At 41.6% G+C, this 22,009-nt stretch overlaps 1 protein-coding gene across 2 annotated transcripts in view; it reads right to left on the bottom strand.

Moving 5' to 3' along the window:
- Window positions 1-1,294: 1,294 nt before the first annotated feature.
- Window positions 1,295-22,009, bottom strand: part of LOC143928135 (putative oxidoreductase ZK1290.5) — a 248,620-nt gene continuing 227,905 nt past the window's right edge. For both annotated transcript variants that reach the window (XM_077452806.1, XM_077452807.1), the window contains one exon: window positions 1,295-8,040. In XM_077452806.1, the coding sequence (XP_077308932.1) occupies window positions 7,939-8,040 (102 nt within the window). In that variant the 3' untranslated portion in view covers window positions 1,295-7,938. The remainder of the gene's footprint in view (window positions 8,041-22,009) is intronic.

Raw genomic sequence — 22,009 nt, forward strand, 5'->3', positions numbered from 1 at the left:
TTCAAGGCAGGCTATGATGTGAAGGACTGCAAAGTAAAAGGAGGCTGTGATGTGAAGCGGAACTGAGGACACTGTGGGACTGCTGTAAAAGGGGGACTGTGATGTAAAGAGGGGGGTGATGTATTATAATGCAAGCGTGAGATTCGGAACTTCATCCGGAAAATTTTACTCTGTGAATTTTTAATTCAAGACCCATGGAGTAAAGTGTTTGTTACTCCAGCATTTTATATACTTGATATGTGCCTGCTTACCATGTACTTGCATGGAAAAGTATCCTGTTCTCTTTATATTGCTTCCTTTATGTGAAAACGATGGTGTTCCTGCCAGTCCCTCTGCTTTCCTTTTAAAAACTGACCACACTATGCAGGAGAACACAGCATGGTCAGTTCTCTAGCTATGCTGGGAACTCAGCATGCTCTCCTCCAGTGATCAGACTTGTCCTGGCACTCCCTGCACAGCCATTCATATGAGAGTTCGGTGTGCTGCTGCTTCTCCTCCCCCAGCTCTTATGCAGCTGAGAACAGAGATTATGTGATCACTTATTAAAAAAAGGGAAAAAAAAGTTATTTATAATGTATAATCTATACACAAATGTCTTGCTTTTCATTTCAGTATTAAACGGAATGAGTTGTTTTACAAGGTGATCGTTTACAATCACTTTAAGTCTCAAATTCATCTTTTCCAAAAGATAAAAAAAAAAAATTGACATTTTTTAAACGTGCATTTAATTTTTTAAACAGGAGCCTGCAAAGTATTGCACCTGGGTTTAGCAGATCGCGGGTGCAGTTTCAGGTTCCTAGACACTCTCTCTACAGCCTTCAGCCTGTACCTCTGCATGCGCTGTCAGCTTGCAAGCTGGAGGGAGTGTGAATGGATTACGAGCTTGCTGATTAGCACATTCATGGCCCATTCAAACTACAAAGTATAGTATAGAGGGGAAAGCTCAGTGTAACCTGAGACCTGAGTGGAGGAAATGGACTACACACACATTCGCTCTCTCTCTCATAGGAATACTGTCAGAAGTGACTCATGCAGATAGCAGAGGGAGGAGAGATCAGAGAGGAACTACATGATTGAGGAAAGTACACACTACAGAGTAACATGTTATGTTTCTTTTTCATTTCAGATGTTTATAACCATTTCAATATATGAATATATGAACAAGCCCACATTCCAGTCTTTATTAAATTCAAGTTTCTTACTGGTTCCCTTGTGCTGGCGGTCTGGACAAAGATTAAGGGTGGGTTATGGCTTATACAGGTTGTAGGGGAAAAAGGGAGGCAGGGATCAGAAATTAGAAGCTGCACAAATTGAGTTTATTCTTGAACATGAATATGCTTCCAGTCACAGGTTTATTATGTTATACAGTAGTTGTTCACAGCAACCAACAACCAGTGTTCTCGTTAAAATTATAAAATTATACAAAATAATGGAATATTTCATTATAACATATAAAAACATCATAAAGACACAAGTATACGTCAATCAGTTGTACCGTATATAGTTTGCGGTGAGGACTAGTTCACATGAGTTTTTAATATAAGAGCTGATATCAGAGCTTATCAAATGCCCCTTGCCTATACCAACCATTGATAAATGCATTCCTCCCAACATTTTGAGATGGGAATGAGGGACACCTACCAGCAAACATATGTAGGCATAGGACACACCCCTTTAAAGGAAAATTAACCCAAGAAAAAGGTTAATAAAATCCAAGGGCTTTTTTTTACCACTATTATTCCTTTATATTGGCTTTTAAAATATACAAATGCAGCAATTTAGAATTTGGATGAATGGTTTAGCACTGGGAAACACTTTTTGAAAGATAAAAAGTGCATTTTATATACAACTATATGGATCAGACCAAAACGAGGGACAAATGAGGAGGAAAGAGGGACATTGCTACAAATCAGGGACAGTCCCTCGAAATGAGGGACAGTTGGGAGCTATGATAAATGTTTGAGACTCTTTCAGCAAGCTTTTACATCTGGCTGTATGCTAGTTACTAATTCATCCAGAGTCATAGAAAAATCAACACCATATTCCTCAGAAACACTTCCCAAAGGCCTGTGTAGTATTTGGGCAGCATTCCTGTTGACTGCTATTACAAATGTCCCAAATGTCCATAGGCTTCAACACCTACCAAGCATTGCTTGCACATCACAGCAACGCAAATACTTGTCTTGAAAGTGAATGTTCATTAACAATCACTTAGGCTGGATTTACACTGTTGCACTGTGCTGATGTGATTTCTCATACATTAACCACTTCAGCTCCAGAAGGTTTTATGCACTTCCTGACCAGGCCATTTTTGACAATATGACACTGCGTCGCTTTAACTGACAATTGCAAGGTCGTGCGACACTGTACATAAATAAAATTGATGTCCTTTTCCCCCCACAAATAGAGCTTTCTTTTGCTGGTATTTGGTTGCCTCTGCTCTTTATATTTTTTTTGCTATAAACAAAGACCTACCGTTTTAAATGAAAAACAATATTTTTTTACTTTCTGCTATAAAACATTCCCAATAAAAAAAAATAAAAAATCTAATTTATTCATCAATTTAGGCCAATATGTATTCTGCTACATATTTTTTGTAAAAAACAAAAATCCCAATAAGTGTATATTGATTGGCTTGCACAAAAGTTATAGCGTCTACAATATTGGTGCTAGATTTAGGGCCTTTACTAGTAATGGTGGCGATCTGCGATTTTTAGAGGTACTGCGACATTGCTGGTACAAATCTGGCACTAAAAGACACCTTTTGGGGACCAGTTACACCAATACAGTGATTAGTGCTATAAAAATGCACTGATTACTGTATAAATGACACTGGCAGGGAAGGGGTTAATACCAGGGGCAATCAAACGGTCAAATGCTCCCTAGGGAGATGCTTACTGTGTGGGGCAGTGTCACACTGATGGGAAAGAGGTCTGTGATTCAGCTTCGCTGAATCACAAAATCTCTCTTTACCTTCCTGACAGATCCCCAGTTTGCTTTGTTTACACAGGTAGATGGCGGATACGTCTCTCCTTTGAACGATTAGCAGGTTGCAGCGGCCATTGCGGCTGCCGGACCCACTGATTGGCTCCCGCTGTGTCCAATCACATCGGGAACGGCACTCCGGCAGCGCCGCGCATGCTTAAAACCCCATGCACAAAATCATGTACCTGTATGTGATTTTGCGCAGCCGGGCCTCCCTGCCGCAGTGTATATGCGGTAGGCGGTCCAGAACTGGTTAACATGAACACATTAACGTGTGTTGTGGCCAAAACTCCCAAGCACATGCGCGGGAGTGAGGTCATCGCGGCTCGGCCAATTAGAAGCCCAGAGTCCCTGAACCTGGAAGGAAGACCGGGTGAACATAGAAGCCTCTGCAGCAGTGACAGGGCGCTGCTGGAGGGCTGTTTTATGCTAAGTGTTTCATATTGTGCTATTATGTGGTGCATACATTAGCCTGCAGGTGGAAACTTTTTTTTTGCAGTTTAGTCACGCTTTAAGGCAGTCCATTCATTTAAATTAGTTTTCTAAACATAAAAAAAGATGCATATAATATATCAAATTTGTTACAATGCATTGGGGTGTGCCACAATACAGGTGCATTGATAAGACATGTTTAGGGTCAGAATGAACACCAACACGCATTATGTATTGTCACAACACACCAGTGTGAATCCAGTCATATGCAGGCTTAAAGTGATCGTAAAGCTACTTTTTTTTCTTTTTTTTAAAATAACAAACATGTCATACCTCCACCGTGCAGTTCGTTTTGCACAGAGTGGCCCCCGATCCTCGACTTATGGGGTCCCTTGGTAGCTCTCGCGACCCCTTCCCGCATCGTATAACCCCTTAGGAGAAGCACTCTCCCGGGGGGGGTTACCTTGTGGGCACGCATAGGATGCATTAAGGTGAAAAAACGCAAAGGTTTACAACCCCTTTAAGCAAAGTATTAAGGAAGCATTTCAATCACTAGCTATTACCACCTCTATAAACAGGCTCTCAGTGTCTGGAATAGATAATTTGTAACTAAAGTCCTCTGCTTTGGTCTAAACCTGGCCATACACCAGTATAATTTAATTTTAAAGCACATTAATGGACTCAACAAATTTTATGACAACCCTGAAAAATGTCAAAATTTTGTTTTTCTGCCATACTGCCATACCAATGTTTTGAATTGTGCATTTGATGTGGCTGTGTCGCAATAAGTTCCCTTTTGGGATTAATAAAGTATTCTAATTTCAAGATGCACATACACATTAAAATAAGTATGATAATTCCCAAAGGAAAATGGAAAATTCCTTTCAAAATACTTACTGTAATTTTCCTTTCCTGATGGACTCCATGGCAGCAACGTGTGGGTTAAGTCCCGCCTCCACTACCCTATAGGACACTACTCCCATAAATCTTTGCTCCCTGCCCCTGGCCGTGTTCGGTAAATAGCCTACTCCAGCCTTGGGAGGGAACTCCTGCTGCCATAGAGTCCATTAGGAAAGGAAAATGACGGTAAGTATTTTGATAGGAATTTTCCATTTTCCTAACAGACTCCATGGCAGCAACGTGTGGGAAATAACTCGCCAAACACACCTGGGTGGGCAAAATGCTGAACAAAAAGATTTATTTAACGCTGTCAGCCGACAGAACTTTCAAACCAAAATCAACAGGCTTCTTTGACTCCCAACCTCATGCACATTGCATGAAACTAAGGTACCAGTTTAGCCCTAGAATTGGCTGCATGTTATAAGGACTACAGCTGAAGGCTTGTTAAGTCAGACATGCATCATCATGACTTATTCCCTTATAACCTATTTACTTTGTAATCTTATAATGCACTTACTTTTTTATTTGTATACTTATAATAGGGCATATCAGTGCAGCAATAGACAATGCCAGTTCCATCCCTCATACAACTGAATTCCTATACCATATAAATATGTAGACATAAAACTAAATTTAGAAATACAGAAAAAGGGCATGGGTTTACAATAACATTCGGGTCATTCCTTAGACCCCTTTCACACCACACCGCACCTTGCGTCGGCGGTAAAACTCCGCTATTTTTAGCGGCATTTTACCGCCGGATTTGCGGCGCATTTCGGCCGCTAGCGGGGCGCTTTTACCCCCCCGCTAGCGGCCGCGAAACGGTTAAAACATCGGGGCTTTCACACTACACACAATGGTGCAGCTTCTTTAGGGCGTTTTGCAGGCGCTATTTCTAACGCTATAGCACCTGCAAAACGCCCTGGTGTGAAAGGGGTCTTATACTTTCAGCTATTTAGCCTGCATTTACACCTGAGCATTTTCAGATCATGAAACGCTCGTAAAATGCCCAAAAAACGCCTGAAAAACGCGAGCAAAATCCCATTCATTTCAATGGCACCTGTTCACATGTGAGCGTTCTGTCACCTGAAACAAAATGCCTAAAAAATGCCTTAAGCTGAAAAAAGAACATAAGCTTCTTTAAGGCAGATTACAGTTTTTTTTTTGCTTTTTACATTGGTGACCTGTACAAAATCGCGGGCAAAAAAAAACGCTGTGAAAATTGCGGCAAAATCACTGTAAAAATGCATTAATGATATCCAAAATGCTGTAACCATTGAACTATTATAACCTGTGAAAATAAAAACATAAAACACATACTCTGATTGGGGAGACAATACATTTTTAGCCATTTATATTTATGGCATACAGGTGCATCTCAAAATATATGAATATCATCAAAAAGTTAATTTATTTCAGTAATTTAATTCAAACAGTGAAACTCATATATTATTTAGATTAATTACACACAGAGTGATATATATGTCAAGCATTTCTTTCTTTTAATTTTGATTATGGCTTACAGCTAGTGAAAACCCAAAATTCAGTATCTTAGAAAAGTAGAATATTGTGGAAAAACATCAATATTGTACACTCTAATCAGCTAATTAACTCAAAACACCAGTAAAGATTTCCTGAGCCTTTAAATGGTCTCTCAGTTTGGTTCAGTAGGTTACACAATCATGGGGAAGACTGCTGACTTGACAGTTGTTCAGATGACAGTCATCAACACCCTCCAGTTGGAGGGTAAGTTACAAAAGGTCATTGCTAAAGAATGGAAAGTTGAGTGAAAGGAAAACGTGGTAGAAAAAGGTGCACAAGCAACATGGATAACTGCAGCCTTGGAAGGATGGTGAAGCAAAGGCCATTTAAAAATTTGGGGGAGGTTCACAAGGAGTGGACTTCGGCTGGTGTCAGTGCTTTAAGAGCCACCACACACAGACATATGCAGGACATGGGCTACAACTGTCGCATTCCTTGTGTCAAGGCACTCCTGAACCAACAATGTCAGAAGCATCTTACCTGGGCTAAGGAGAAAATTGACTGGACTGTTGCTCTGTGATCCTAAGTCCTCTTTTCAGATGAAAGTAAATTTTGCATTTCATTTGGAAATCAAGGTCCCAGAGTCTGGGGGAAGAATGGAGAGGCACAGAGTCCAAGTTGCATGAGGTCCAGTGTGAAGGTTCCAGAGTCAGTGATGATTTGTCATCAGCTGGTGTTGGTCCACTGTGTTTTATCAAGTCCAAAGTCATTGCAGCCCTCTACCAGGAAATTCTAGAGCACTTCATGCTTCCCTCTGCTGACCAGCTTTATGGATATGCTGCTTTCATTTTCCAGTAGGACTTGGCACTTGCCAATACTGCCAAAAGTACCAATACCTGGTTTATTGATCATGGTATCACTCTGCTTGTTTGGCCAGCAAACTAGCCTGACCTAAACCCCATAGAGAATCTGTGGGGTATTGTCAAGAGGAAGATGAGAGACACCAGACCCAACAATGCAGACGAGCTGAAGGCTGCTATAAAAACAACCTGGGCTTCCATAACACCTCAGCAGTGCCGCAGGCTGATCGCCTCCATGCCATGCTTCATTAATGCAGTAATTAATGCAAAAGGAGCCCCGTCCAAGTATTGAGTGCACACTATTCTGTACATGGACATACTTTTCAATAAATCACCATATCAGTATTTTTTATTTTTTTGGTCTTGTGTAATATACTCATTTTCTAAGATACTGAATTTTGGGTTTTCACTAGCTGTAATCCATAATCAAACTTAAAAGAAAGAAATGCTTGAAATGTATCACTCTGTGTCTAATGAATCTATATAATATATGAGTTTCACATTTTGAACTGAAGTACTGAAATAAATTATATATTATATATATTATATTCTAATTTTTTGAGATGCACCTGTATGTCTCTATGTATAGTAGAGATGCCCAGTCCCCCGTACACTGGGGAAAGTGCTAAGGGAAAGCCCCTTGAAGCTTCTGGTTGCCCCCATTAGTAACTCTAGTGAAAACTACATGCAAATATGATCAAAAGACACAGACATAAAGGTAGCTGAAGTGATATGGAAGTCTCCACAACACCTGCCTCAATACTGGTCCTTTAGTTTACCTGGCTGGCTCATGGGCCTAAAAGAAGGATCAAAAGTTGGGTCAAACTTGGCTTTTACAAGAAAGCTGCGATTAGCATACCACTTTATTTGCCTCTGTATCTATTGACTGTTTTGGGCATAAACTGAACTCCATTATGTACAATGTGTTCAGATTCCAGATACATTCAAATTGAACTACCTAAGTTTGTAACAGGCATATTTTATTCTGTTACCGTCCACCACTTTCCCAAGAAATCCCATAGAAATGTATTTGGTGCTAAGTAAATGTTTGAATTGCATTTAAAAACACAAAGGCAACAGGCAAAACAAAACTAAAATAACACATTGCATTTAAAGAATAGGCTTTTTCAATTGGGTCAAGAGTAATTGCAGATAATAACATTAGCCCTCTTGCAGGCATGTCTATAGTCACTCTTGGATGACCCGTGTGATAGTGGTTATGATGTGCTTTCCACAACACAGCCTCCAGTGTTCTGAGACTTGAGTGTGCATTTTGGATTCATCCTCTCCACAGTGGGTATGTCAGATGAATTAGCTTCCTGTTACAATTCAGGGATGATAAATGGTCCATGTCATTCTGCTGCAGTTGAAAGTCAAACACCTGTCAGACACAGAACCAATAATTAGAATCACAAGGATGACAATGTACTACAAGCTTATACAGTAGCATATCCAGCTGCTATAAAGACAACTCCATATACCAGCTAGTTTGCTCTATGATAAAAGCAATACAGAAAGACAGTGGTAATTCAGAAATTATTAAATTCATAACAATAATAAATATATGGCTCATAAAAAGCTGAGTAAATTAAGATATGTCATCTACCTTGACTGCATATGCTTTAGCTTTTTTTTTTTTTCAAGTAACCATTATTACGTCAAAAATGTACTGCCTGCTTAAGTCTAAATGCAGTCAAAATCAAAAACTGCTTTTCTGTTTTTCAGCACAAGGGACATTACTTATAGTCAGTAGGACATGTCCCTTGTGTTAATTTGTTTGCTGTTATAGTAATCTTCCTGCCACCCCACAATTGTAATCTTCCAGTGCAGCAGGGGTTAATACAACTAAATAGCTGTCACAGGCTCACATCAAGACAGCCTGACTATGCCCGTCCTTTCTGCCCAGTTCCGCCATTCATAGATGTCATACTACAGCTTCTATAAACGGAACAGTATCTAGAAATGGAGGACAGGAGCATGAGTGATAGGTTCCCCCCTCCATTCACAGAAGCTGTAGTAAGTCTTATACCACACTCCCTGCTGACACCATTAGGCCCCTTTCACACGAGAGGTCCGATTGGGTCTGGCTGTCTGTTTTCCAGCCAAACCCTTCATTCTCTTCTAAGGAACGCTGGATGTAAACTGAATTGTGTCCATTTACACTTGACTACCTCTGGGTCCGATCCAGTCAGGCAAAAAAATAAAAAAACGGAAGGAGATCCATTCTCCTCCGGCTGATCGGATTGGATGGAAGGGCAGTCAGCTGTAAACAGAAAGCTGGTTCATTTACATTCGACTGCCCATAGAGCAGAGAGAGCTCTGTCTGCTCTGTAAAAGCAGAGTGGACACGGAACGGTCATTTAGGCGCTCTGCTCTGCTAACTTTTTTTACAGTATTTATACATGAAATTTTATGTTTATCATGGTTATGTGAGTCAATAAAGTAAAAAAAAGGCCGCCCAACTAGCTAATTCTTAAAGTCAGTAGAATAATTATTCAGTTCATCTCCAAAATTTCCAAACATGAATCAGCAGAATCACAATGTACCCAATTGTTCATCATGGACAGTAATTTCAATAATTTGACCCTTGCCAAGCAATTGTTAGGGCTCATGCACACTGGACCTTTTTTCTGCTGATCCTAGGGTTGTTTTGGCGTTTTTTTCCTCCTGCCTCTAAACGCCTTTGCAGGTTAACCTATGTGTCCATGCACACATAGACGTTTAGAGGCGCTTAGGGGCAGGAGCGTTTAGAGGCAGAAAATAAAAACACAACCAATGCACCCAGGAGCAGCAAAGTTTTTTCAGAAAAAACACTTGATGCACTTAAACAAGTGTAAACACGTCTAAGTTTAATTAATTAGATTACATTTGATTAATTAAAAGATTAATTAATTTCAATGGACAGAATAAATTATTATTCTGGCCAATTAAATGAATTACTGCCCAAGCACTTGACGTGCATATATGTGTTACACAACTTTACAAGTGTCAAGCATGTCAAAACTGCTGCCAAGAGGAAAGGAGTTTAGGAGAGTTAGCAAAAATTCCAGTGTGCATGAGGCCTTACTGTGGTTACTGTCACATCAGATAATAAGACCAATAATGACCAAAGTGAAGAGATGGAAATCCCCGCAGATCTTGCCTCTCATAAGGGGTACAAATACATTTATAATAACTTACAACAGTGCTCTATGCCTCAAAGAATAGATATATTTTGGTGTCATACAAATTTTTCTCCCACTGCTGACCCTGTACTTTCTGACACTGCACTTCAAGTGTCAATGACTTGGAATTTATGACAACTCTATTTAAGTTCACAAAAAAAGTCAGAATGACAATGTGCTGTAATAGCCATGGAACAAAGTCAGACAGAAATGTCATCTACAAGGTTAACTCCATAAGAAAGAATGAGAACATAATCAAGGTCCATTTTCTAACATGTTGGGTTTTCTTTCAAACCAAATACTCTTGAAATTACGCATGCACTAACAAGCACTGAATTAAAATAAATCCAAATCCAATCAGTAAAATCTCATATAAGCTTTAAAATATTAAGCCTGGTAAACACTAATAGTGTTTTTTTGTTCAACCCATCGGGTTGAACCAAAAAAACGGACAGCACAGTTCGGAGCCGCTGTACTAACAATCTGATGTTAGTATAGCGATCTTCCCTGCTGTTCTATTGTGTTCTGACAGGGAGACGGCTCCCCTGCTAGAACACACTGTATCTTTAAAAATTAAACACGAATCCCGTGTGAACATCCTACTATCTCACTATGGGGTTGCAGCACAAAAATATCACTTCATTTTAAACCCGTGTGAATTTTTTAGACCTCATCTAGGAGAATATGCCCAAAATATAACCAAAATGATTATAATTTTTCTCTTAGTAAACCATAGCTGCCACCATGGGTTGAAGCATTTGTCCTTGGAAAACTCCCAATTTTCCAAAATAAGTAACTTTATTTAGTGTAGTTTATTTTACTATGTCAAAAAGTTTTGTTTCTCACCAACTAGTGAAGTTGATTTATTTTATACTGAAATATAAGCCAAGACATTAGCAAATAAAGATACATTTTAAAGTAGTGTTGAGTATTTGTCCTTCCGATAGCACACAGCTGCCTTTTTGATCCTAGCAGGGTAGAAAGGAAATCACAGCCTGTGTAAAAAATATATGTAAATAGAAATAATGCTAAGAAAGCTAAAATAAATAATAAATCAGCAACTAGGTTTTTCACATCCCCACCATCATAGGAAACGGAAAGTCCTCACTTTTTCAAAACAAAAAAGAAAATGTTTTGGCAAAAATTCCAGTTAAAAACAAAAAGCGGACATGAAAGCGGTAGTAAACCGCACTTTTTTTTGTAAATCCCCTGCAAGGTAAAAGCATAATGTGCTAGTATGCATTGCATACTAACACATTATAAAATACTTACCTTAGAATAAATCACTCCAGTGGCTCGCTGTCACCAGTGACAGGGCTTCCATCTTCACCTGGTCTATCCTTCGGAGTTTGCAAGCTTGGCTGTCTGATTGGCCATCAAAGTCCCGGCGGCACGGAGCTCTGAAGGGATGGCACAGGTATGTCGTCCCTTCAGAGCGCATGTACCAGGGACATCATTGGCTACATGCAGTGTGAATATCTCCTAAACAGTGCAAGTTTAAAAGGTATTCACGGTACCTACAGGCAGTGGCGGCTGGTGGTTTTATTTTTGAGGCAAACAATCCTAGGCCACTGGTGGAGTGGCACTAACACAACTGCCACCTCCCCCTGCACCACTAACACCCCCCCCCCCACCACCCGCTGTCTTTCTTACCCTGGATGCAGGAAGTAAGAGCAGCGGTTGGAACTCTTCATCTTCCAGGGTGGCAGGCTCGGGAAAGCTGCTCCGGTGTCCTGGAGCAGCTTCTGTTGTGGATTTCCCAGCACTATGCGTCCAATAGGATCGCCTGACGTTTTGGCCAATCGGGAAGTGGGTTTCATACCTGCTTCCTGACAGGCCAAGAGGAGGATCAGTGTTGCAACAGCGAATATTCATTCGCTGTTACAACACACCTGTGTGGGCTCTGGACGCATCCTCTGCGACCTGAGCCCATGCTATTATGAAGCCTATTAGAGCCTCTTGCTCTAATCAGGTGCTTCAAAAAAATTCATGTGCCCGGTGACCTGAAAGGGGCCGGACGCATAAATAGGGGGCGACCGTGGATAAATTAATGCAATGTACGAATCTATCCACTACATATAGGGGGGTAGCAAGGAGAGAGGAGGTAGCAACTGGGTGCCCCTAATGGACGGCCCGCCACTGCCTAGAGGTAAGCCTTATTATAGGATTACCTGTAGATACAAGTAAAAAAAAAAGAGTTTACTACCACTTTAAAGTATATTCTAAATTGTTAACACACAGTAAACAAGTATAACAAGCCATCCCTAACCTATCGAGCTGTATGGATTGTAAAGTAATTCTTTCTCAATGATCACAAGGACTCTAAAGTGGGATCTTAGTTTTAAACAACTTAGAATAACCTACTGTGTGTTTAGGTTAGAAAGCAGGTAGGCTGCCACGATCTGCTCTTCACAGAAAACAACAGAAAAGTATTGTCTTATTTGTAAACTGAAATGAATTTCTTCACAATGCCTGCAGCTACAGGGGTATTTTAGGACTTGATTTAAATAGCTTTTGCCGTTTGTTAAAATCAAATATTTTAGTGCATAGTCTAGGCTCAAGTTGATTTTAAATGCGGCTATACTTCAACTGACAATACATAGATGTGTTTATTAGGGAAGGCAAAGATAATGTACCTAGTGTAGTAACCAGATGTAGTAACCAGATTTCACTATTTAGCTAAGTTGATTAAAGCAAACTGAAATCTAACTAGTTCTATAGACTACTACACATTGCACACCACTGCTGTATTATTAGATAAACCCCCAAAAAACGAAAAAAGCAAAAAAGTAAATTTGAACAGTACATAATAAAAACATACTGAGGGTCCATGAACACTAGGAGCAGGAACAAATTCCAGAATCTCTGGCAGAAAAAGTGGCAGAAAAAATGCTCATATTGCACAAGAGTTTAGGAGAGTTTATGGGCATTTGCTTTTATAAGCATTTTTTCCGAAACGTTCCCCTCTGCTCATATTTCATTATAATGAATGTACACTGGAAAAATGTGGAAGACTCCTAAACGCCACGTTTAGGTGCGATTAGCATATTTTGTACCTGAAAACTCTTCTCCAAAACACAATTGTGATGTTTTTCTTTTCTGCCTCTAAACTCTCCTCTTGAAACATGCCTCTAAACACCTTAACCACTTTAAGACCGGGCTTATTTTTCAAATTTGTTGTTTACAAGTTAAAATAATTATTACATTTTTTTGCTAGAAAATTACTTAGAACCCCCAAACATTATATATATTTTTTCTAACACCCTAGAGAATAAAATGGTGGCCATTGCAATACTTTCTGTCACACCCTATTTGCGCAGCGGTCTTACAAGTGCACTTTTTTTTGGAAAAAATACACTTTTTTTGAATACAAAAATAAGACAACACTAAAGTTAGCCCAATTTCTTTTATATTGTGAAATATAATGTTAAGCCGAGTAAATTAATACCCAACATGTCACGCTTTAAAGTTGCGCCCACTCGTGAAGTGGCGACAAACCTTTACCCTTAAAAATCTGCATATGCGACGTTTAAAAAATTCTACAGGTTGTATGTTTTGAGTTACAGAGGAGGTCTCTATAGCTAGGATTATTGCTCTCCCTCTAATGATCGTGGTGATACCTCACATGTGTGGTTTGAACACCGTTTTCATATGCGGGAGCTACTCACGTATGCGTTCGCTTCTGCACATGAGCTTGGCGGTACAGGGCGCATTTAAATTGATTTTTTTTTAAATTTATTTTACCTTTTATTTTTACACTGTTCTTTAACAAAAAAAATCGGGTCACTTTTATTCCTATTACAAGGAATGTAAACATCGCTTGTAATAGAAAAAAAGCATGACAGGACCTCTTAAAGAGGAGGTCCACCTAAAAAAAAAATATTAAAAGCCAGTAGCTACAAATACTGCAGCTGCTGGCTTTTAATAAATGGACACTTACCTGTCCCAGGGTCCAGCGATGTCGGCAGCCGAAGCTGATCAATCGCTCGGCTCTCGGCAGCTGCCACCTCTATCCTTGGTGAGGGAATCAGGAAGTGAAGCGCTGCAGCTTCACGTCCCGTTTCCCTACTGCGCATGCGCGAGTCGCGCTGCATGTCCTAACTGGTCTATCTCCTGGGAAACACACAGCGGGGTTGGTGGGGCGGGACTATTCCTGGAAGTGGGTGCAAATACCTGTATTATACAGGTATCTGCACCCCCCCCCCCGAAAGGTGCCAAATGTGACACCGGAGGGGGGGGGGGGAGGGTTCCTAAAAGTGGAGGTTCCCTTTTTTTGTGAACCTCCGCTTTAAATATGAGATCTGGGGTCAAAAATACCTCAGATCTCATACTTACACTAAAGTGCAATAAAAAAAAAAAATGTTGTTTGGAAAATATAAAAATAAAAATGTTGCTTTAAGAGCTATGGGCAGAGGTGACGTCTTTACATCGCTTCCGCCCTGCAATGGTATGGAGACGAGTGGGGGCCATCTTCCCTTCACTCATACCTAACAAGGAAGAGGACCCAAATGCCTCCGCAGCTGCAGTAAGCGGCGGAAGACACACCTCTCCTGCTGCCAATAAAAGTGATCTTGCGGCGAATCCACCACAGAGACCACTTTTATCTGAAAGCGGACCACCCGCTGAAGAAGAGGATACCTGGGTTATGGCAGCTAGCTGCTGCCATAACAACAATATTCCTCTTCAAGTACTGCTGTATAATGATGGCAGGCGGTCCAAAAGTGGTTAATGTGCATGGACACATAGGATAACATTGAGCTGCTTCTACAGGCAAGAGGAAAAAAAAACCCGCAAAACTTCAGTAGAGTCAGCGGTTTTTAATCCAAGTGTTCATGGATCCTAAAAGCAATATGAATGGGTCATACTGGCAAATGTCCTTATCATACTTGCAAGAAATAACATTTAAAAATAATCCTTTATTCTATGAGCAACACATGAATGAGCTAGATTGTGCATATTATGAAGAAAGGCATATAATGTAATGTAACAATTAACTTTGTAAAGCTTGACATCCATAGGAGATCTAAAAAAATAATGGCTTATGCCGCGTACACACGACTGGACTTTACGGAAAAGACTAGGTGTGTACGCGGTATTAGAGTCTCTGGAAATTCTTATTTTACCCAAATACGTATCTACTATTCAGTTCATGTGAAATGTTCTTCCTATTAGCATCATTGGGACAGTCTATTTCTGGCATTTGTCTGTTGTCTTCTTCTACCACTGTTTATTATTTAAATATGCTAAGATTGTGGTACAACTATACCAAATCTAATGTGTTACTAAACTCAGTAATTGCATTCACTATATCTGGTTTCCCACAGTACACAGAACATAAAAATGCTATCATTTTAGTCATTATAAACTGCTAAATACCTTTTTCCATCAGTAGAATATAGCAGTCTTGTGACTTCTATCAGTGTCTGGTTAGAGCTTGTAGGAGGAGTTTTCATTGTCCTCTGATTGTCCTATGAGGCTGCAAGACACCTGGCCCTCTGTCTGGATAGTGCTGTTTGGCCCCGTGCTGATTACATGCACCCTCCCAAGAAACAAAAAACTCTCAAGCAAGACACACCAAACTGAGCATGTGCAGAGTGCCCTCAAGGCTTTGTACTGTTAGCAGATGGATTTGGGACAGCGGAAGAAGGAGAGGATCAGAGAAGATAGGATCAAACAGCCATTTTACACAATGCAGAGGATTAACCCCTTAGGTTCCAAAATGAGTATAACAAGCATGATTTACTGCATATAAAGACTGATTTTACACTTTAATGATGCAAGAAACTTTTCTTGTTTGGAACATCCAAAGGATCCTACACGACTAACATAGCATATGTAACTCCCTATATTTTGTCCTTCCTTCTTGAAGTATTAACAGACAGATCTTCATGTATACACCCTTCATGTGGCTCTAAAATGCCACTGTCAGACTCCTAGACTGTATGGCACAGCCTGCATTACTTTATTATTAGCTGTAGTAATTTATGCAGTTGTAGGATTCCTTAAGATCTTATTCTCTTTGCTTTCATAGGTCACAATATTGTTTTACAGCTGGCCTCTTTCCAGCTGTACACAGATTATTCTGGCATTCAGACAGGAAGCAGTGCTCTCGTCACTCTCCATGTCCCCTCCCTTCCCTCCTTTATTGTCTACGCTTTCCTGAAACATTGTTTTCAGCGATGAGTTTGTTTGAGATAAGGTTCTTCTTGTATGGTATTTTTTTCCATCATAACTAGAGTTTTTGGTTTACATACTTGTTTTCCTGTCACATCTGCCCAAATGGCATATTTCTACAGCAGATCATAGCCTGTGACTCATTTCTGTTAAAATTAATATACTGACCTGTACTACATAAAGGTGTGCATGATGTTCAAACCTTGTACTGTGAAGCTGACCAAGAATCTGAATATAAACTGTAATTTTACAGTCAGTTAAATGGGTTGCCAAAGCAGGTGCAGCGTTGGCTTTTCCTTTACAGCCCTGTAATCACCATAGAGCCACTGTAAGGCACTGGCTGGCAGGATTGTGGACAGTGGTGACCAGGTCCTAGTATATCCATCTAAAACTTTCCATGCCCCAACAGTAAAAAAAAAAAAAAAAAAAAAAAAAGTTCATACTCACGCAACATAAGTACAAAATATGTACTAAAATTTTGGAAGGCTCTGGATGGGGCCGAGTGTCACTGTGGAGGATGAAAGTTCTGGAGGAGGTCAAGGGACTCAGCAACAGACTTGATGATCCTATAGGGGATGAGCTCTTTGGAGGGAGATGGGGGCAACTGAGGGGGGTGGGGTCTCTGGAGGGGGACTGAGGGCCTCTCCAGGAGACTGGGGGCTTTGCAGAGGCAATATAGTTGACTGGAGGGCAATGATAGGCCTAGGGTGTGCTGCTGGTGGCACTATGAGGGACTGGAGGCGCTGCAGAAAGCTAGGGGACACTATGGAGGACTGGAGGGCATTGTGAGAGGTTGCATGGCATTACGAGCCACTATGGAAGGTTGGATGGCACTATGGGAACTGGAAGGCTCTGTGAGAAGTTAGGGGATCTGCAGAAAGCCGAATGTCCCAGTGGAGGAAGGCCATGGCCAGTAGTGGCTTATGATAATAGTATAGTTTAGATGCAGAAAATATGTATATAAAACAGGTGATATATAATCCATATGGATGACTATCAATTTAGAATGAATAATCATAGATATAGTCCATCAAAGAATGAGGATGAGGGCAGCAAGTAAAAAACTATCAGTGACCTAGGGCAAGCCTCTTGTGGGAGTGGAAGCAATATCCAAGGTACATGCAGAGAAAGGGAGAGAAAAAAAAGAGGCGCCTCGAAGTGAAGACTTTTAAAATGTTCATTAGTAACAAAGGGCAGGCAACTAATTTTTGCAGTTAAAAACAGGCAGGTCCATCTCTGGTGAGGTCAGTCTGTGACAAAGCGTCCGCTGCTCATCTGGGTCCCGAGAGCCGACTGGTGTATGGAAGGAGACCAGGAAAGAGGGCCAGAATGCTTGTGGAGTGCTGCATTGAGCGTGATGATGTCACTGGCATGTTTCTAGAACGTTTCCGAGCATGCTCACTATGATTGGTCTGTCAGGCATGCTCCTTTGTCAAGAGCTTGACAAAGGAGCATGCCTGACAGTCCAGTCCAATCTCAGCATGCATGCTTGGAAACGCATTGCGAACATGCCAGTAACATCATCATGCATGAACCTGCTACATGCCTGCCTTTAACTGTGCAAGTGTGAGTTGCCTGACATTTGTCCTTAATAAATGTTTTAAAGGTCTACACTTAGACCCCTTTCACACTGGAGGCATTTTTCAGGTGCTAAAGTGCTAAAACTAGCACCTGTAAAGCACCTGAAAAATGCCTCCCCTGCAGCCCCAGTGTGAAAGCCTGAGTGCTTTCACACTGGAGCGGTGTGCTTGCAAGAGGTTGCAAGAGTCCTGCAAGCAGCATCTTTGGAGCTGTTTAGGAGCAGTGTAAACACCGCTCCTCCACCCTTCCTGTCCATTGAAATTAATGAGCACCGCTGCTGAAGCGCCTGCAAAGCGCTCCGCTAGCGGGCAAAAAGTGCTGCTAAAACAAGGGTAAAGTGGCACTAAAACTAGCGGTGCTTTACAGCTAACGTGGCCATGCTGTGAGTGTGAAAGGGGTATTAGAGGCACCTCTTTTCCTCCTTCTCTCAGTAGTGGCTTATGGCCCAATAGTTGAGAACCACTGGCTAGGTTTCTCACCTTCATATGGTAAGGGGCTCCAGGGTTACTGACTGATATAGAAAAAACAAACTTGTTTGCTCAGGATCCTAAAAAGTCCTGTTTTTGGGCCCTGTAGCCCAGAGACTTTGTAGAGCTTTGGGTGGCAATAAGCTGCCATATTCCTAGTGCACAGAGCTTTTATATATGTAAGCTTTTTATCAGCTTAGTTAGTTGCTTAGAGGGTTAGATGGTTTTTGTTTTATGCTATGAACTTGTTGTACAAAGCCTTCCTGCATTGAAACTATGCTTGCTGGCTGCCTTACTAAACAAAAGTGCAGGGCAACTGGCCTAGTAGATGTGCATGAACATGGGCATAGGCATGCAAACACGCAGAGCGAGGTGCGCGCTTGCCACAAATACTGGCACCAAATGGGCTAATTAAACAAGGCTGCAGTATTGGCTCATTGCTGTTTGGTCTACAACATTCTGTGTGTTCATCCCCGACTCCTGACCTCTAATCTTGACCCAGCTTGCTCCTGACTACGTTTGCCTACTACCTGCCCTGACCTCAGCTTTTTTTCCCAGATTCTGCTTCTGCCTCCTGTTGCTGCCTGATCTGCCTCACCGTTGCTGACATTAGCCTGTGACCTGACTACTCTTCTGCCTGTCGTTTATGCCTGATATGCCTGTGTTACTGACCAGTCTTGTTGGACCCTTCTCCCTTTTCATCCAGCCTGCTTCAGCTCCTTTTGTGCCAGCTCATTCGTCACTAGCCTGTCCTGCTACCACATCTTCCTGCTGACAACTGCTACCACGCAGACTACTGGACTGATCACAGGCCCTCATACCCCACCGTGCCTTTGTGGCTGCTGTGTCACTACCAGTGGCACCTGAGCCGGAGCTGTACGAGAGGCCTTTCTCTTCATGTATGGCTCACTAACCAGGTACGTGACACTGCCTCTTTTACACCGCATATAATTTCCAGCCAAACAGCTGATGATACGACAGATAAACACACTGGAAGAAATACCATTAAAAGTCCAGTTAACATCTAGTCCGTTTACGTTGTTTTCTATCAAGTGTTGATGAAGAGGGTGTTTTTGGACCGCAAAATGTATTGGCTATTCTTGACTGTTCCTCTGACCCTTACTGGAATAAATTTGTATCTGCAACTCTTATGCTGCGTACACACGATCAGAATTTTGGTCGGAAAAAGCTCTGATGGTTTTTCCGATGGAATTCCGACCGGATTCCGTCGGGATTCCGCTCAAGCTGTCTTACATACACACAGTCACACCAAATTCCGACCGTCAAGAACGTGGTGACGTACAACACGTATGCCGGGACTAGTAAGAGGAAGAAGTTCAATACCCAGTGTGCCACCCTTTGGGCTCCTTCTGCTAATCTCGTGCTCTTATAATTATGGTGAGAGATGATTCACGCTTATCAGATGCATGCTTATTCCGATCATTTTACTGCTGTTCAGTTTGTGCTTGTGTGTTTGTATCTGGTTTTCTGTGCATGTAGTCAGTATATGTTTTTCAGTGCGTTCTTGTCCACTCGTTTCTGATTTTCAGCTTGCTCTTCACAGGCCTTGCTGTTCTTCAGTGCGTTCGGTTAGTTCATTCTGACAAACCGACCGTTTTGAAGCCATGTTGTGGTTACGTACTCGTCGTAGAGTTCGTGCTATGCAGGGGTTTGGTGTTGGGGTTCAAACTTTGACCCAAGCCCAGTCCATGAACAGGGTGGGGAGGAGTTCATGGACCAAGAATTGGTTACGCCAGCGTGACCAATTCTCTCATATGCCTCTGCTGCGTGAGATCCAGGAGAATAACCCTGATGATTTCAGGAATTTTCTCCGGATAACGCACCCCATTTTCACCATTTGTTGGCTTTGCTCACCCCTTATATTATCAGGCAGGACACCTGCATGTGGCAAGCCCTCACTTTCGGGCAGAGGCTAGTTGCCACCTTGCGGTACTTGGCGATGGGGAGAAGTCTACAGGAGCGCAAGTTCCCTACAGGCATCTCCCCCCAGGCTCTGGGGATCATTATTCCTGAGACCTGTTCTGATATTATTCAGGTCCTGCAGAAGGACTATATTAGGGTAAGTTTTATCCTTTAACATCACATTATATGTATTTAAAGTGATAGTACACTCTCCCCCACAACTTTGTCCCATATAAATCAGCATAAAAAACCCTAATGAACACTGCTTGTAGATATCTTATTACTTGCTTAGTATTGTTGTAATCCTTTTTGTTCTTTAGAATGACATTACTGAGCATGCCCATATCTCCCCTGATTTACGGCACACTCTGTGTGCTTGTCTGTCTATTATCAGGACTTCCTACGGCAGGACACTGAAATCCCACAAGACTGCATAATCACTCAGAGCTTCCTCCTACACCCCATGTGACCATGTGACATCACATGCAGTGTAAACATGGCCATCGGACAGCATTACCGCAGTCTTATCATAGGCAAACACTAGATAATCGGCACAAGTAAATACTATGACATAAAATAAGTCAGCTATAAGCAGGGAAGCAGGGGTTGCCATAGAAATGTTGGATTGAGAAGGAGGCTTGGTTAACAGTACAGGAAGTGCTCAATGTAAGGGTGGAAATACTCTACTGTGGACTCAGAAAACAATACTTAAGATGGTGCTGCCTTACCCCTGGAAACAAGTTTTTTAAAGTTTCTTTAAACAGTAAGTAATTTGGGCTGGATTACAGTGGCTATAGTTTGATAATTACTTATTATAATGGACTAAATGAAAATAAGCATCAGAGTGGGAGAGTTTACTTCCTCTTTAATGTATGCTAATGCTTTGTATTTCTTTCTTCATTCCATAATTACCCTGATTGCAATATGCTGTGAATGTCCTCATGCATGATGAAATCTTTGAATGCTCGTTTTTTGACCTACATGCATAATTGCCTTCGCTAACCTCCCCAGCATGCTATCCTGGGCCCATACACACCTAGCCTAGTCACTTAACAATGTATTTTGTCAGCTCCATTGTAGTGCTTTACCCTAAACACCCCCTATAATGTGTACAAATGTTATTGTTGTCCTTAAATTCATGCAGAGTGTCAGAGGCTTTTTTTGGGCTCACATACTCATTTAGAACCCCCACCCACCCTAAAATTTTGACAATGGGCCATCAGAGGGGGTGAGGAATCTGATAAGTGGACCTTTCTTTGTGTATATGTCTAATCTGCTTGCAATGTTTATGTGCAAAATTACAATTTTTTTTCTGTTTGGACTCTACAGTTTCTTTCAACGCCACAGGAATGGCAGACTGTGGCATCCCACTTTGCCTATCATTGGGACTTACCCAACTGCGGAGGGGCAACAGATGGGAAGCACATCCACATCGTCCCACCACCAAGGGGTTTCATAGTATTGTGTTGATGGTGGAGGTGTCAGCGACATATGAGTTTCTCTATGTAGATGTGGGGAAGAATGGCCGGATGTCAGATGGTGGAGTCTTTGCCCAGACCGAGTTCTACGGATGTCTCCAGAGCGGTGGCTTGGGATTGCCACCTGCGGAAGAGAATGTCGAAGGACTTCTGTTTGTTTTTATTGCTGATGAAGCATTTGGTCTGGGCAATCACGTGATGAGGCCATTCCACCAGAGGACCCTCACCCCAGAGAAGAGGGTTTTTAATTACTGGCTGGCCAGAGCCCAAAGAGTCGTGGAGAATACCTTTGGGATAATGGCCAGCCGGTTCCACCTATTTCTAATGGCAATAAACCTGGCGGAGTGCAAACTGAACCACATTGTTTTATGCTGCTGCATCCTGCACAACTTTTTAAAAAGAAATGCTCCAAATTATATAGCCTCAGTTGGGCCTGAGGCCGGACTCCGTGAACCAACACTGATGACCCTGGAAGCTGTCTGTCCTGGCCTGCCCCCCCCCAAAGCACATGTGAAGTGCGTGAAAAATATGTGGAATATTTTATGGGTAGGGGGGCAACTGCT

This window comes from Lithobates pipiens, unplaced genomic scaffold (genome assembly GCF_037356315.1).
Source record: "Lithobates pipiens isolate NorthernLeopardFrog02 unplaced genomic scaffold, aLitPip1_a1.2 Scaffold_23, whole genome shotgun sequence".
Classification (NCBI taxonomy): Eukaryota; Metazoa; Chordata; class Amphibia; order Anura; family Ranidae; genus Lithobates; species Lithobates pipiens.